The 16,065-nt window shown below is 43.3% G+C and overlaps 1 protein-coding gene across 7 annotated transcripts in view; it reads right to left on the reverse strand.

Moving 5' to 3' along the window:
- Positions 1-3,153: 3,153 nt before the first annotated feature.
- The window catches only part of Reep3 (receptor accessory protein 3), a 75,531-nt gene continuing 62,619 nt past the window's right edge, over positions 3,154-16,065 (reverse strand). For all 7 annotated transcript variants that reach the window (XM_029564616.1, XM_029564618.1, XM_008835379.3 and 4 more), the window contains 3 exons: positions 12,563-12,707; positions 5,091-5,236; positions 3,154-3,472 (listed from right to left, as the gene is read on the reverse strand). In XM_029564616.1, coding sequence (XP_029420476.1) covers positions 3,416-3,472; positions 5,091-5,236; positions 12,563-12,707 — 348 coding nt within the window. In that variant the 3' untranslated portion in view covers positions 3,154-3,415. The remainder of the gene's footprint in view (positions 3,473-5,090; positions 5,237-12,562; positions 12,708-16,065) is intronic.

Here is a 16,065-nt window from a genome sequence, read left to right on the forward strand (position 1 = left end):
GCACCTGTGTCGTGCAATGCCCTCAGAAGTCAGAAGAAGGTGTAAGATTCCCCCGGAACTGGAGTTACAGATGGTTGTTAGCCACCATGTGGGTGCTGGGAATCGAACCTGGGTCCTCTGCAAGAGCAGTCAGTGCTCTTAACCAGTAAGCCATCTCCCCAGCCCCAGATTTACATTTCTTAAAATCAGCAGACTTAAAATCAGAGGAACAGCAGGTGTGGTGGCATACGCCTTTGATCCTAACACGTATGAGGCAGAGGCAGGCTCTGTGAGATCTCTGTGAGAATGAGGCCAGCCTGGTCTATATAGTGACAGGAAGACCTGTCAAAAAAGCAAGCAAGCAAATAAATGGCCAGCTCCACCATAGAAGAAACAGATGCTTCAGCTCTGAAGAGACAATTCAGAGACAAGGGGGACAGAACCAAGGAGGAGGAAATGTAAAACAGGAGAAAGTAGGGGCAGGACAAGATGGCCTCAAGTGTGGATAAGCATGTCAGTCGCAGAGATGTACCAGAGGAAGGCTGGGATGGTGAAGAGCACAGCTCAGAGGAGCAGCACACATTAGCCCTCTGAGGCCGGTGGTGTCTTTGATTGGGCGTTTTAATGCCACAAGGCAAATGATTCTCCCAACTTGAAACAGCTCGAAAAGCACAGCACGGTGGCATGTTCCTGTAATCCCAGCACTGAGGCGGCTGAAGCATGAGGCGCATCCATGAGTCTGAGGCTAGCCTGGGCTATATACAGAGTGAGTTTCAGGATGGCCTGAGCTAGACAAAACAACCAAAATACCGCAGGTAAAAACATACTGCATGTGAACTTATCAAAGGATAGGTGGGCTGGTTTTGACTGTTTGGTTCTGGGACCGAACTCAAGGCTTTGCATATGCTAAGCATGGCATCTATTGCTAGCTCCAAAGGACAGGTTTAAGACTGGACTTAAAAAGATAAAATGGTGCCCAGTGTGGTGGTGCAGGCCTTTGATCCCAGCACCTGGGAGGCAGAGGCAGGCAGATCTCTATGAGGTCCAGGCCAGCCTGGTCTACACAGTGAGTTCCAGGCCAGCTGGGGTTACAGAGAGACCCTGTCTCAAAAAGATAAAATGGTAGCCTTTAATCCCAGCACTTGGGAGACAGAGGCAGGCAGATGTCTGTGAGTTCCAGGCCAGCCTGGTCTATGTAGCAAGTTCCAGGACAGCTGGGACTACAGGGAGACCCTGTTGCAAAAAGATCAAAAAGAAAAAAAAAAAAAGATAAAATGGTGGTGCCAATCAGTCCCCACAGTGACGGAGTCACTTGCTTATGGAGTTCCCTTATCAGGTGACACTGCCTCTGCCCAGAGAGAACAAGTATGCAGTACAGCATCTGTATAGCATCTGTACAGCACAGTGCCAGGCAAAATAAACAGCATTCTTTCTTAAGAGCTTATGATATGAATTCATAGAAATTCTGAACAGAATATTGTTTCAGGTCAGTGCTTGGAGGAGTACCTAAATGTACATCACCAGATGCCTTTGTTTTAAAAAGTAGAAAAGCCAAAGATCTCACAAATCTCACAATCTGTTCTCTTTTGGGTACTAAATCCAATGGTTATGTTTTATGAACAAGCATAATAAATACAACTTTGATTATTCGTCACCAAAATACACTGTTGGGGTTCACAATACAATTAACAGTGCTACCAAATTAAAAAAAAAAAAAGCCTCAGAGTGCGGTACCTTTAACTTTCTGAGATTAAAAGGTAAGGGCTGGGGAGGAGCACCTGGGCAGCATGCTTGCGTAGCATGCTGAGCCCTGGGTGCAATCCCCTGCACCATCCAAAAACAAAAACACAATTTCTTCTCTGGTGGCCAGTGATATACAGCATTAAAGGCGTCTGCATTTGGTCTTGGCCCTCATTTTCAAAGAATAACCTCAGCCAGAGAAAGATTCAGTTGCTTCTAGCAACACCTAGTCTATTAGGCAGCAGCACACACCCACCTCTGCGAGGCCTGGGAATGGGATGGCTTAGGACAGGTTCACGCATCAGAAGACTCAATGCTACGTTGCTCCGTAACTCTTTACAAAAGCTACCATTTTTGTTTGCTTGCTTTTTGGTTTTTTGAGATAGGGTCTCGCTATGTAGCCTTGGCTGGCCTGGAATTCAGGGATCTGTCTGCCTCTGCCTCCTGCGTATTGGGACTAAAGGCGTGCATGGCCAGGCCTCCTGAAGCTACCACTTTTTTTTAAAGCGAAAAAAAAATTAATTGGTATTGATAAAAACATGCCAAAGTCAACCATGGAAACCAATTAATGTTTAACTTCTCTATGTCAAGAAGGTAATTAAAAACAGTAAAAATAGTGAAAATGTCTGGTGCCGCATACCTGTCACCCCAGCAACTGGGGGTGGAGACAGCAGAGCCAGTCTGAGGCCAGCCAAGGCCAGCCCGAAGCCAGCTGAGGCCAAAGGAGACCCTGTCTCAAGTAAACAAAAACCCAAACAAAAACGTTAAAATCGAACAGTTAGCTGTGTTTATATTACAGACCCAATGAATTTAACAAACGAAACCCCCCTGGAAGGGAAAGGGATGATGTGTTTCAAGGCATAATTCTGACACATTATAATATGACCCAGAACAAAAAAGAGAGCATCAGTAAAATTTAAAGTAAATGAACAGTTGTGACGTAAGTAAACAATTTCAAGTGTGAAAACTAGTTAGGAAAGTGCTATGTGGACCCCTGGTCTTCAATGTTCTGCTTCAAAAACTTTCAGTTGACAGTGGAAAGCCTCAAGTGTTACAAAGGTAAAAATCTGTGGGGTGTGGCGGCACACACCTTTACTCTCACACTCGGGAGGCAGAGGCAGGTGGATCTCTGTGAGATTGAGGTCAGCCTGGTCCATAGAGTGAGTTCCAGGCCAGCTGGGGCTTCAGGGAGACTGGTTCAACCCTCCCCAACATAAAGGTAAAAATCATCTAAGGCATATATGAAGGGTTCTTTATCATAACACAGCATGTCCTTGTCCCGCCATGGAGGAGAGACTGTTTAATCACTATCCTTGTGTGGTGGATATGATGCAGACGGAGGTAAACACAGTCAACACAAGAATGGCTTAAGTATCCTGAAACAGGGAGATGTTTCAAGTATGCTCCGGGTCTGTGTTTCGTTTTTGAGCCCAGGTCCTCGATGCTGCTGATGAACTTTAAATTGGAAAACACGATTGTCTGTGACTTTTGCTATGTACACATCAATAAACTTTGCATAACTGCCTCTTATAGTTAATATTTAAGTAAACTGTTAAAGGAACACTAGTTAAATTCATGAACGTCAATCCTATAATTGCCACAATCTGAATAAAAGTGTAAATCCTGAATACGTGTAGTTAGAAAATGAAGTTGATTTGTTAGCATTATTTCTCTTGGGATTTCTGAGGTGTGGATTCTAAAAATACACCTGTGGTCTCTTCTTCACTTTATATTTTAGTGAACCATACCGCACCTAAAGAAAGAAAAGTATTATCATCATTAACAAATAGACAACCAAAACTAAGTACAAAATGCCATAGGAAAAGCCTGTTACAGTGTATGCTGATTAAAAAGCAAAATTAAATTAAGAAAGTAGATTGAGTACTTTATAAGATTTTATTTTATTTTATTTTGAGGCAGGGTCTCCCTGTAGCCCCAGCTGACCTGGAAGTTGCTATGTAGACCAGGCTGGCTTCAACCTCACAGAAGCCCATGCGGCACCATAACTGCCTTATTTTTAACTTTTAGTTATGTGTATGTGTGTGTCTGTGTGTATATTTGTGCATGTGAGTACAGTGTCCATAGGGCCTGGGAGAGGGCATCAGATTCCCCGGAACCAGAGATACAGATTCACGGGTATGAGCTTCCAGGTCCTCCACAAGAGCAGTGAGTGCTCTTAATCACTGAGCCATCTCTCCAGCCAGCTAGGCTGGTGGCATACGCCTTTAATCCCAGCACTCTGTCTGGAGGCAGAGGCAGGCGGATCTCTGTGAGTTCAAGGACAGCCTGGTCTATAGAGTGAGTTCCGGACCAGCTGGGGCTACAGGGAGACCCTGTCTCTAAAAGACCCCCCCAAAAATTGATAGGATTGAATAGTTCATAACCATATTAACTGTTTAACCTTCCTGACACAAAGAATTAACTAATCTTGCAAGGCCTGGTACAGGCTTGTCCAGCCCAGCTCTTTAGGAGGCAGAGACAGAAAAGACCACAAATTTAAAACCTGCCTGGGCTACAAAGTGAGTTCAAGTCCCACCTGGGTAAGTTAATGAGACCTTGTCTCAAAATAAAGAGTGAAGATGTGGTTTGGGGTGTAGCTTGGTGGTACAGTGCTTACATGCGTGATACCCTGGGTTTAATTGCCAGGAGAGACAGACAGACACACAGACACATAGACACGCACACACACACACACACACAAATAAAAACCAGTGAATCCAACTATCTTGCAAGTGTGTATAAAGAGCATCACTCATATACCCCTAGAAACGCAGCTGGTGCTATGACGGATGTATCACTGTATGTTACTATGATGGATGCATGTGGCACTGTATGTTACTATGACGGTTGCATGCAGCACAGTATTTTACTAATCACAAATAAAAACACAAACAATTAGTCAGAGAAGACTAATCTATTTTCTCAGCTCAAAGACATTATCTTTTGGGTAAACTTTTCTTTTACTATTTAATCGTAGTGTGGTTGGTTATATACGAGCAAAGTACGTAGCTAATCCTGCTAGTAGCTCTCCCTGCTTATACACAGGGTGGCAATGGCATTCGAAGTAACTGTGGGGTTTGTTAGGTAGGAATGCTATTTTCTACTCATAGGGGAAGACCAGGAATTTGACATTTCAAAATTTCCAGATTTGTTTTTTTCTCTAGGGATCCCTAATACATCTGACTTTTTTCCCTTTTAGACAGGGTCTCACTAGGTAGCCCTGGCTAACACAACTGATTTTAATAAAGTTTTAAATAGAATGGCTGCTTCCCATTCCCATCTTCACTCACTGGTTGTCCAAAACCCCTAATGATAACACAGTGGGAAATCCCTGATAGAAATCTCAGGAAACAACTGTGCTCCACACCCACCTCCTTACGGCCTTTGACAGTCTTCACGGACTTCATGCTCTGGGATCTGCGGAGTCCCTTATGAGTTACCATCTCGTCATCAGAATATGGCCCTTCTGCTTCTTCATCTGTCTTTTCACCTCCGTCTCTCAGTGGAATTCCATAACCTAAAAGGTGAAAGACAGCATGTTTTGGTAAGAGGACACCCATTTTTTCGGGCTCTTCACAGCCTGGGGTGAGGTTCTCTGCAGTGCTCCCCACATCTGGAAGGTGCTCCTGGCCCTTCTTCATGAACTTTGCTTCCTGCACTGTCCTAGATGATCAGAAACCCATTTCCTCTGTGCAGGTCTCTCTGAGCAGTGACACTCATTTACTTAATGCTTTTGGAGATACTGTCTCACTCTGTAGCCCAGGCTGACCTAGAATTCACAGTGAGGGTGCCATGCCCAGCAGACCATTCTTAATTTTGTTATGGCTATTTTCAATTTAACAGTAATCGAGAGAGCTGGGGAGATGGCTCAGCGAGACATCAGGCCATGAGTTCGGATCCCAGCACTAGAGTAAAACCTGGGTGTGGTTTCATGGGCTCCTGTAACCCAAGTGCTGAGACAGGAGGATTGGTGGTTACCAGTCTAGTGAGAAAAAAAAAGTGCATTCCAGGTTCAGGAAGAGACCCTGAGTCAAAGGAATAAGGGTAGTGATAGAGGAGGGCATTTGCTGTCCTCCTCTGACTTCTGTGTCCACACACTACACACATATACCGCACACAGGCATACAATACATATACCACACACAGGCATGATGCAGTATAAGAACTCAGGAAGTAGAGGAAGAAGGCAGATGCTGAGTTTGAGGCTGGCCTGAACTAAAGAGCGAGACCGTGTCTCAAAATAACAAGAACAGAGCTGGGGAGATGGTGCAACCCGAATTAGATTCCTGGAACCATGTGAACAGGTGGACAGACAGGATGACTTCAAAGCTGCCTCTGACTTCCACGTGTGCACTGTGGCATGTGCCTGCTCCCCACGATGCACAGTCACAAACAATAATAATAAAAATTAAAAACCCCAACAACAAAAAAGACAAATAACAAAAACACCAAATCCCCTAAAACCCCCAAACAATAAGCTAGGTAAGTTGTGAAGTCTATGTTCGCCTTTTCATGAATTATTAAAAAACCCAAGCATTTGTGTTTTAGCATTTTTGCCTTTGACTTTAATTAGGACTTAAGCCCCTCCCCACTTGTCACATTTTCCCAAACACTGGGAAGGACAGGGGAACCAAGGAGACCTAGAGGGCCTACAAACAGACAAGCTAAGTTGGGTAGGGCCTTGCAGCCCTGAGATAAAATCTAGCCTGGCTAGCTTCAGTAACCAGAAACGCCACAGGCCACGATGACAGACGGCAGAGATGACAGCCAGTGCGAAGGTCAGCAAGGGACCTCGCTGGCCTGCCAACACGCTGCCACATAAGCCTATAAGGACTCACTACGACCACTGAGCAAACATCCAGGCAAACAGCTAGCTGGAGGTCTAGGAGCATCCCAAGCAGCCCTGGGGGAGGGCTCGCCCTATTTGGGAAGGGGAGGTTCTCAAACATTAGCATATCTCATCAGTACACAGATTGCCTGGGCCCCACCTGGAGCTTGTGAGTCAGCCAAGCTGGGGTTGGGCAGAGATGAGCATCTCAAATAAGCCCTGGGTGATAAATATCAAGCTCTGAGGCCTGAGGCTCCTGGAAACAGCAACAGAGGGGCTAGTCCAAGGCAGCCAAGGTACCCGGTAGGCTGTGAAGACAAGGGTACAGTCACAAGGCCCCACAAAGCTGCAAATTCCTTTTTATGATAAAGATAAAGAGGCTGTATGAGGATCTGGGGATTCAGGCGGAGGCAGGGATGAACTCTTTACATGCCAAGAAAATGACACTGAATAAATGTTTATTAGTCAGCTCTCCCAGGACATGAATAATTTGAGAGTCACAATGCAAACCATGAACAGTTGTTAATAAGCCTCTTAACTCTCATAATAACATAAACAACTTTAATTGTATATTAGGCAAGTACAATTTTATGGTGCCAGACTTCTACGCTAGAAATTAGGAAGGATTTGGAAGCAGGATCAGGCATCATCCATCAGCAGGATCAGGCTGACATTCTTTGTTTTCCTGCAGCAGTCAAAAGACATGTGTCCCGGGTTAAAGTGGAGGTCAGTGCAGAGGGCTGGGGCAACAGAGGGGCAAGGCTAACCAAGGAAATGCTCGGTGGCCAGGTGGCCAGATGAACGTGGGGCCACAGGAACGGGGCCATAGATCAGGGTGAGGGGAAGGCTTCCCGTGTAGGATGATGTAGGGGAAAAGTACATAAAGAAACAAAGGAAAAAACATTAAAATGAAGCCATCATCTCTCTCTCTTTCTCTCATTCTTTCTGTCCCTCTCTTTGGCTTTTTTGAGACAGGGTCTCCTGTAGCCCCAGCTTTCCTAGAACTCACTATGTAGACCAGGCTGGCCTCAATCTCACAGAGATCCACCTGCCTCTGCCTCCTGGGTGCTGTTTTAAAGGTGGGTGCTGAGAACTCTCTCTCTGTCTCTCTTTTTTTTTTTTTTAAATGATGTGCCAGGGGCATGTTAAGGGGACTTGTTTCATTTTATTAAAAGATTTATTTTATATGTGTCTGTGTATGAGTATGTACTTGTGAGCTCAGGTGCCCATGGTGACCAGAGGTATCAGAGTCCTAGAGCTGGAGTTGCAGATGTGGGTCTGGGAACCAAACTCAGGTCCTCTTCAAGAGAAGCATGCACTTGTAACCACTCACCCATCTCTCCAGGCCCTCTCTTAAATTAAAATAAAATTACATTTAGCTATTTATTATCTGGGGGGATAATAAAGCCACAGTGTGCTTATAGAGGTCAGAGGTCAGTTTTTAAGAGTTGGCTCTCTTTTCATCATGTGGGTTCTGGGAATGGAATTCAAGTGGTCAGGCTCGGTGGCATGCATCCTTATATGTTGAGCCACGTTACTAGCCCCAAAGCCATTATAGCTCATGAAAAGCAGGCTTTCAGGTAATTTTAATTTTTCCCTTTTTACTTGCCAAGTATTCAATTTTTCTTTTTTTTTTTTTTTTTCGAGTTCTTAATTTCTAAATTGTCTGTAGACCACATTTATATTTAAAATTATTTCAGAAAGAAAACTCTTTTTTCATGGCGAATCAAATTTTCAAAATTCAATGCAATTGTGCCTCCCAAGACTATAGGCGTGTACCACCACACCCGGCTTAATTTTTCCTTTTTTTTAAAAAAAATTTTATTTGTATTTTTTGCGTATGCATGTATTGCCTGCATGTAGACCCGGCTTAATTTTTCCTTTTTTTAAAAAAAAATTTTATTTGTATTTTTTGCGTATGCATGTATTGCCTGCATGTAGTAAGTGCACCCGTGTCGTGCAATGCCAGCGGAGGACAGAAGAGGCTGTCGGATCCCCTGGAACTGGAGTTACGGACAGTTGTTAGCTGCCATGTGGATGCTGGGATACGGACCTGGGTCTTCTGCAAGAACAGTCAGTGTTCCTAACCTCTGAGCCATCTCTCCAGCCCACTTAATTTTTCCTTTTTTCCTTGCTACATATTTGTTCAAAAATATAATTTTTCCATAAATACACCAGAAAAATATCTAGTTGTCGAGTCTATATAGTTTTCCTCTTTAGTGATTAATTTTCAAAATAAGAGTATTGTATTATTTCTGATTTTACAAGTTACCAGATTTTTTAAAAAGGAGGGGAGTTCTGGAGAGATGGCTCAATGGTTAAGAGCACTGGCTGCTTTTCCAAAGGATCCAAGTTCAGTTCCCAGGACCCACAATGTGGCTAACAACTGCTTGTAACTCCAGTTCCAGGGGATCTGACTCCCTCTTCAGGCCTCTGTGAACACCAGGCACACATATGTTCATACAAGCAAAATGCTCATACACATAAGTAAATCTAAGAAATTTCATTTAATTAAAAAGAAAAGTTTGGCCTGATGGCACATGTCTGTAACACCAGTACTCTAGAAGCAGGGGCAGGAGGATCAGGAGTTGAAGATCAGGAGACTGTGTTTCAAATAACCACACCACCACCACCAAACTAAAATCCCACCACAAAGAGCTAGACACTGTCAGTATTTTGGTAATCCCCTTCTGGATGGTCCTGTATGTATATACGGTTAATAAACAACAGTATATTAACTTTCATCACCTCTACGACATACTATTTTACTTTGTTTTTTTCCTCTCAGAATCTAACATTTTCATTGTTAATAAACTTTTTTTGGCTTAATAATTTCTTTAAGGCTTTTGGCTTTTTGTTATTTGTAATTTTTAAAAAAACATTTTTATTTATTATTTTTATTTTATGTGTGCGAGTGTATTACCTGCATGGATGTGAGTGCACCTGTGTCATGCAATGCTGCGGAGGTCCGAAGAGGGCTTCAGATTCCCCTGGAACTGGAGTTAAGAGCGGTTCGTAGCTGCCATGTGGGTGCTGGGAATCAAACCCGGGTCCTCTGTAAGAGCAATCAGTGCTCTTAACCGCTGAGCCATCTCTCCAGCCCCGTTATTTGTAATTATGAATGGAAGCCTTGTACATATGTCTCTGAATGTTATCTGATTATTTCCTTATGACATATTCTTAGAAGTTTCTTGCTGAGTTAAAAGGAATAAATATTGATGATCACTGCCAGATCATCATCCAAAAGAATTAGTTCATCTTAAACTGCCACGAAGTCCAAGAGGCTGTTCCATGAGATCTCTGATGTGTTTCCTCCCTGCCCTTTAATCTGGCAGGCCTTTGTAGCCACATCAACAGTTCATGACTGACAATCCAGCAAAGCTACACAGCAGGATTTCTTCCAGAGCCTTGTGGGACACTGGCCCTGGGATCTGCAGCTGCCATTTGAGCCTGACTACCCTCAGAGACCGCGAGACCACACGAAGAGGCCACAGAGACCACAGGCCACAGGCATATCTGAAAGGCCCCTTGCTCTAGACACCTGCTTGACTCTTCCCAGATCAAACACGTGTGAGCTTTCCTTTGCATGTGGCTCCAGCCCCAGCCTCAGCTGCTTTCCGATCACAGCTGCATGAAACTCTGAAACAAGGGCTAACATCAGTCACCCCTCCTTCTGAGCAAAAGGACTGTGATGGTTTTAAGCAACTGTTTTTTTGTTGTTGTTGTTGTTAAATACAGCAATAGATTGACATTCCTACTTAAGAACATTTTAGGGGGCCAGTCTGAATGGTAAAGAGTGCTATTATCACTACCCTAATCTGCCATTTCCTTGGGATTGAAAACCTTTCCATGTTTTTCTTGGTCAGCCAGACTTGATGGTTTAAAGGGTTCCTGAACCATTGGAAATTGGACCCCTTCCATACAAAGGAGGGAAAGGAGGGAGTCCTACCACAGGAGCACTTCTGATGACTTCAGCTTGTCGTTTCAGGTATGTTTTCCTCCCTCTATGGCAGTCTTACTTTTCTTGTTTTCTGTTTTGTTTTGAGACAGGGTCTCCTGTAGCCCAGGCCGGCCTCTAGCTTGCTATGTAGTAGAGGATCCTGCCTTACTTCTTGAATGCCGGATTACAGGAGTGTGCTACCAAGCCTGGTTTGTGCGATGCTGGGGACAGAATCCAGGGCCTTGTCCATGCTAAGCAAGCACTCTACCACTGAGCTATATCCCTGGCCCCAGATCTTCCTTATGAAGGAGTTACCTTAATCAGAGGTCAGCTTGGTCATATCCTGAGACAAAAGTCACCATTTTAAATGTTATTCATTCTTGGTAGTTGTGAAAAAATTCATTATTTTTGCTTAAAAAAGATTTTTTATTACTATAATCTTGGTCTTTTTTTGAAATAAGGTCTCACTATATAGCCCTGCATGGCCTGGAACTTGTGATGTAGACCAGGCTAGCCTTGAACTCACAGAGCTCTGCCTGAGTGCTGGGATTAAAAGCATGTGCCAGCATGTCCAGCCTATGTTTATTATTTTTAATTATGTGTGTGTGTCTGCATACATGAATGCAGGTGCCCAGAGGCTAAGAGCATTGAACTTACTGGAGCTGGAGTTATAGGGGGCTGTGGGTGTTGGAATCCAAACTGGGGGCCCCTGCAAGAGCAGTATGCCCTTGTAACTGCTGAGTCCCACTTCCAGCCCCAACTTTCGCTTTTTAAAGAGTGACTGTAGCCAAGTGTGGAAGCCAGCCAGGGGAAAGCTGAAGCAGACTCCCTTGAGTTCAAGGCCAGCCTGGGCTACAAATTCGAGAACCTGTCCAAAAACCAAAACAAACAGCAAAACAGGAGAGAAGAGGGGCTATTACTTAATTTTTCGAATTGGCCTTAATTATAAATGACAGCTTTCAGTCTCCACGTAAAGAATATCACTTTTTGAAATGATCGGTAGCCCCCGACCTTGCAGATAATAAGAATGAATAAAGACTGTCCTGAACTTCTTAGTTCTCAGCCTGGCCTTCGATGACAACTACCTTGGATGTGACACAAGGATGAAGGGACTCTGTTTTGTTTATGTGCATGCTTCCTAGATCACAATGGTTTATTAAAGATGCAAAACACAGCAACCGTGACATGCTCATAATTTCTGGAGAATATGCCTACAGGTCAGCTCTTGACCTAGAGTACGCACTTCTAGCACATTCCCATTGGAGTAATCCTGCTTTCAGTTTGAGTCACGTTTCATCACTGCCTCAATCTTTTTATCTGTGAGTCAATATACCTGCTTCTTCACAGATCTCACAATGTTCTTAAATATGAAACTCTGTAGATGTCAGTACATAGTTCGAATACAGAGTGTTGATGACCAGTCAGAACTGGTGTTGGGGAATGATCAGGGAACCACACCCACAGCTCCTAAAATATGAAGGTACTATGCTCTTAGTCAAATAATTTCCAAGGGCAGCAAAAGGTGATCACTAAAGGGGCTAGAGTTAAATCCAAAACTCCAAAACTCCAAAACATGCTTGGCTTAGGGGTGTAGCTCAGTTAGTGGAGTGCTTGCCTAGCATGCACAAAGCTCTGGGTTTAATCCCCAGCACCACATAAAAGAAGGTTGGTGCTCCACATCTGTAGCCTAACACTTGGCAGGTGGATCAGGAAGTTCAAGGGCAGCCTTGGCCAGCCTGGACTATGAGACTCCATCTCAAAAACAAATGAACACCCAAAATTCTACAAATAAAGACAAAATTATATGCTCAGAAGTAAGTTTTGCTGGGTGTGGTGGAATATACCTATAGTCTAGAACTTGAGAGGTATAAGCGAGAGGGTCAGTAGTCTGAAGACAGTCTCACCTACACAGTGAGTTTGAGGCCAGCATGGACTGTTTAAGGCCCTGTCTCAACAGCAGCTATAGCAACAACTACAAAGTGCATCTTGTCTCCGTTGCCATGTACTGTTTTAGTTCCCACCCTGACCCCCAGCCCTGTTATGAACAGCTCACACAGTAACACAGGCGAGCGCACCTGTGGGTTCACCAGCTTGCTTGCTTCTCTTCTTTGCTTCAGGTAAAGGCTGGTATGGTCTTTGTCCCACAGGCTCGTCACCTTGGATAGCCGTCAAATCGTGCATGCTGAAACTGCGTAAACGCTCCGTTATTGCTCCTTGGCTCTATTCAACAGAGAAGTGACAGGCTCGAGAAAAAGATACTTTCAAATACTTAACATGCTTCTGTTTATCACGTAAAAGGTCAAAACACTGTGAAGCACAGTAACACTTTGTTATGACAATATTGCCGCACATCTTATTGTGAAGCTTTTAGGAAAGCCAAAGACTTGCTCAGGAAGTACCATGCACTGTTTGTCTGGTTGCATTTACTTTATGACATGGCTACCATCGACCCACTCCAAATCCATTTCACTTTTTATGCATTTCAAAATAAGTCACAGACATTAATACATTTCACCCACCTAAACACATTTTAGCATTATACTGAACCTGAAAATGTAAAATAAAAATGTATGATGAGTTTAACCTCAGAGAAAATAGCATCCCTAATTCTGGGTCTTAGTTCAGTACTCAGAGTTAGTGATATCGAAACTAGACAGCTGGGACTTTATGTTTATGATTGGGGGGGTCTTCAAAGTAAGGACATGGTTTGATGCCACCCTAAGTCACGAACAGTACCACTGACCCAGAGCTGGCAGAGTTTTGGACACGTGGATGTTCAGATAATGACTCCATAACTTGGTGATTTACTATTATTTACTAAATCTACCATTTACTATTGTGTAATTTGATTTTAAGTTATTTTTGTCTTAATATGACAGACATAAGTGAATATTTAAATATAAATTGATTAAAATGAAATAAAATAAAAGCCTGGGTCCTTAATTGCATGAGCCACAGCTGAGCCGTTTGATAGCCATGTGGCTGTGGTAGACACAATCGTGGTCAGTGGAGATGAAGGGCATTCCTGCTGTGCACAATGTTCAAGGATTTCAGTGCTGCACAGTTTCGAGGGGGACATTTTTCTGAACTTTTAAGATTATGTTCCCCCCTCCAACCTATGAAGCTTTGTAAAAAAAGAGAAAAAAATATTTCTAAATTTACCCACTTTAAATCTGCATAGCATATAGGTGATTCACTTTTTATTTATAGCTGGAATAAAAATATTCATCAGAAGGATTTTTTAGACTTATTATTTCTTCTCACACGTGCGAATTCATGATTGCTTCTAGTTATGTTACCATAGAAACTCATTCATACCAGTTCATCTCTAAATTTCAAAGTCAAAGGTGTTACAAACATTTGGGTGTTTCTGCTAACTTGTATTTACCCTGAAGAAAGAGCTCTTAGATGCGGGTGTCTTGATTCCATACTCTGGTTACTGGTAACATACTGTGTCAAAACCAGATGCCATTTCCACTCGCCACATATGCTTTTTATTTTTATCATATTTTTTGAATTGTGGTAAAAATGGCTACAGTGCATTTCTCCACAAAAATAACTGGATCTCACATACTTAAAATTTATTCTTGGGCCAGTGAGTTGGTTCATGAGGACACTTCCTGTACAAGTTTGACAACCTGAGTTTGGTCCCCAGAATCATGTAAAAGTGAAAGGAGACGAGGGACTTCAGAAAGCTGTCCTCTGACTGCCACACGGGTGCTGTGGCACACATACATGCCACGCGTATCAGGTGCAACCCACAATAATAAACAAAGAGTTCCTCAGCAAGGCTTGGGTCCTCATACGGGCTTTCTCCACTCATTCATCACATCTAAGGGGACAAGATGCTTCCGAGACACAGGGCAAGGAGCAGTGTTGGAGAGACGCCTTGCTTCCTCACAACTGCCATTTTCTTTGCATCTCTTCTGTGTTTCTGTGAACGCTCTCAACAATTCTTGATTTTTTAAATTTTACCTGCTGCCCACCTCACACCCACACACAAATAGCATGCATTCCTGTGTATTATGGTTTGTGTCTTAAACATCCCCCACAGGTGCACGTCTCCAGCCTATGTGCTACTGGAAGGTCTAATGGAAGGAAACCAGGCCACCCATGCGCCCTTGAAGGTGACACTGGGTCCACCCTTCTCTTCCAGTGTCACAAAGTGAGCAGCTGCTCTCTTAACACATGTTGCCTTGCCACAGGTCCAAGCAACAGTATTCACCATGGACTGAAACCTCTAAAACTTCTGAGCCAAAATACCCTTTCCTTGAAAAGTTGAGCAAAAAACAATGCATGATGCCCCCTGCCTGACTCAGTGCAATTTCTAAGGCCGGCTTTAATGAATCAAGGTGACTGAGTCAGTCTAGATTCACAATGGCATTACAGGCTCTGGCGCCTTCAGTAAGCATAATCGACAACCATCTTGGCATTTATTTTACAAATAAACTAATGTGCTGTTGTTACTTTTATTGTTGTTTTATATGTATTTGCCTCCAGAGCAAGATTTTAAGAAACCAGGAGAGATGAACCTTAGGCTTCTTCCATTCCCTAATGCATCTGGTCTGGTCTGAGATTGAGCAAGTCATTAACATGTAAACTAAATATTCGTTTGATGCCTCCCCTCTTTCATTACTGTTGACTGCTAAGGAGTTCTCCATAGATGGCACTGTGTTTCAGTGTGAACAGGGGAGCTCTCACTCAAGAGGACACAACACGTGGCCACGTGCATCTCCACAGGCACTGCACCCACCCACGAGGCTTTGCTTCTGCTGTAGAGGAAGAGTGGGAAAGGGACTCCTAACACCTCAACAGCTCTATGACCCTGGAAAATTGCATTTCCCACTATATCTTTTTTTTTCTTAATGAGACCAAAACAGAGCTAAAAGATCAGAGTAAGACTGAGATACTATGAACTTGAAAATCACTAAATACATTGTGACTATCCAATGTAACCACTTCAAAGGTGAGGTGTAACTGTGAAATAGGTACACTGAAAGGCAAACCTGTTCTCTCTCGTCTTCATACCTTCAGCATAAAAAGCCCGTTAGTAGAGGAATTATGTTTGCCATAGGATGTGAAGTGGAAAGACTTCCCCTGCCCAGGATCCTAATCAGAACCTTAAAGAGGAGGCAAGCATTAGCACGTGGAAAGATGTGCAAAACGAAGACAGTGCAACGTTTGGGCAGATGGGGTGCTGAGTGTCTTTTCTTTCACTTGGTTCTTTAACATTACAAATTAGTCAGTTGGCTTAATCAAGTTTTTTTAAATTCTTTTAAAATTTGTTTTTAAAATTAGTGTACCAAGAAATGGTTTCATTATACATTTTCATACAACTTTGTCATTATCTGTCATCCCCCCCTTTAAAAGTTTCTGGGCATTTTTTTTTTTTCCCAATTTATTTTGTGTGTATGAGTGTTATGCCTGTATGTGTGTAAGGGCACCCATGTCATGCAGTACCCATGGAGGACAGAAGAGGGCGTCAGATCCCCTGGAACTGGTCTTGGATGGTTGTCAGCCACCATGTGGGTGCTGGGATTTGAACCTGGGTTAAGAACGGCCAGTACTCTTAACTGCT

Source organism: Nannospalax galili, unplaced genomic scaffold (genome assembly GCF_000622305.1).
Source record: "Nannospalax galili isolate Female #2095 unplaced genomic scaffold, S.galili_v1.0 scaffold116, whole genome shotgun sequence".
Classification (NCBI taxonomy): domain Eukaryota; kingdom Metazoa; phylum Chordata; class Mammalia; order Rodentia; family Spalacidae; genus Nannospalax; species Nannospalax galili.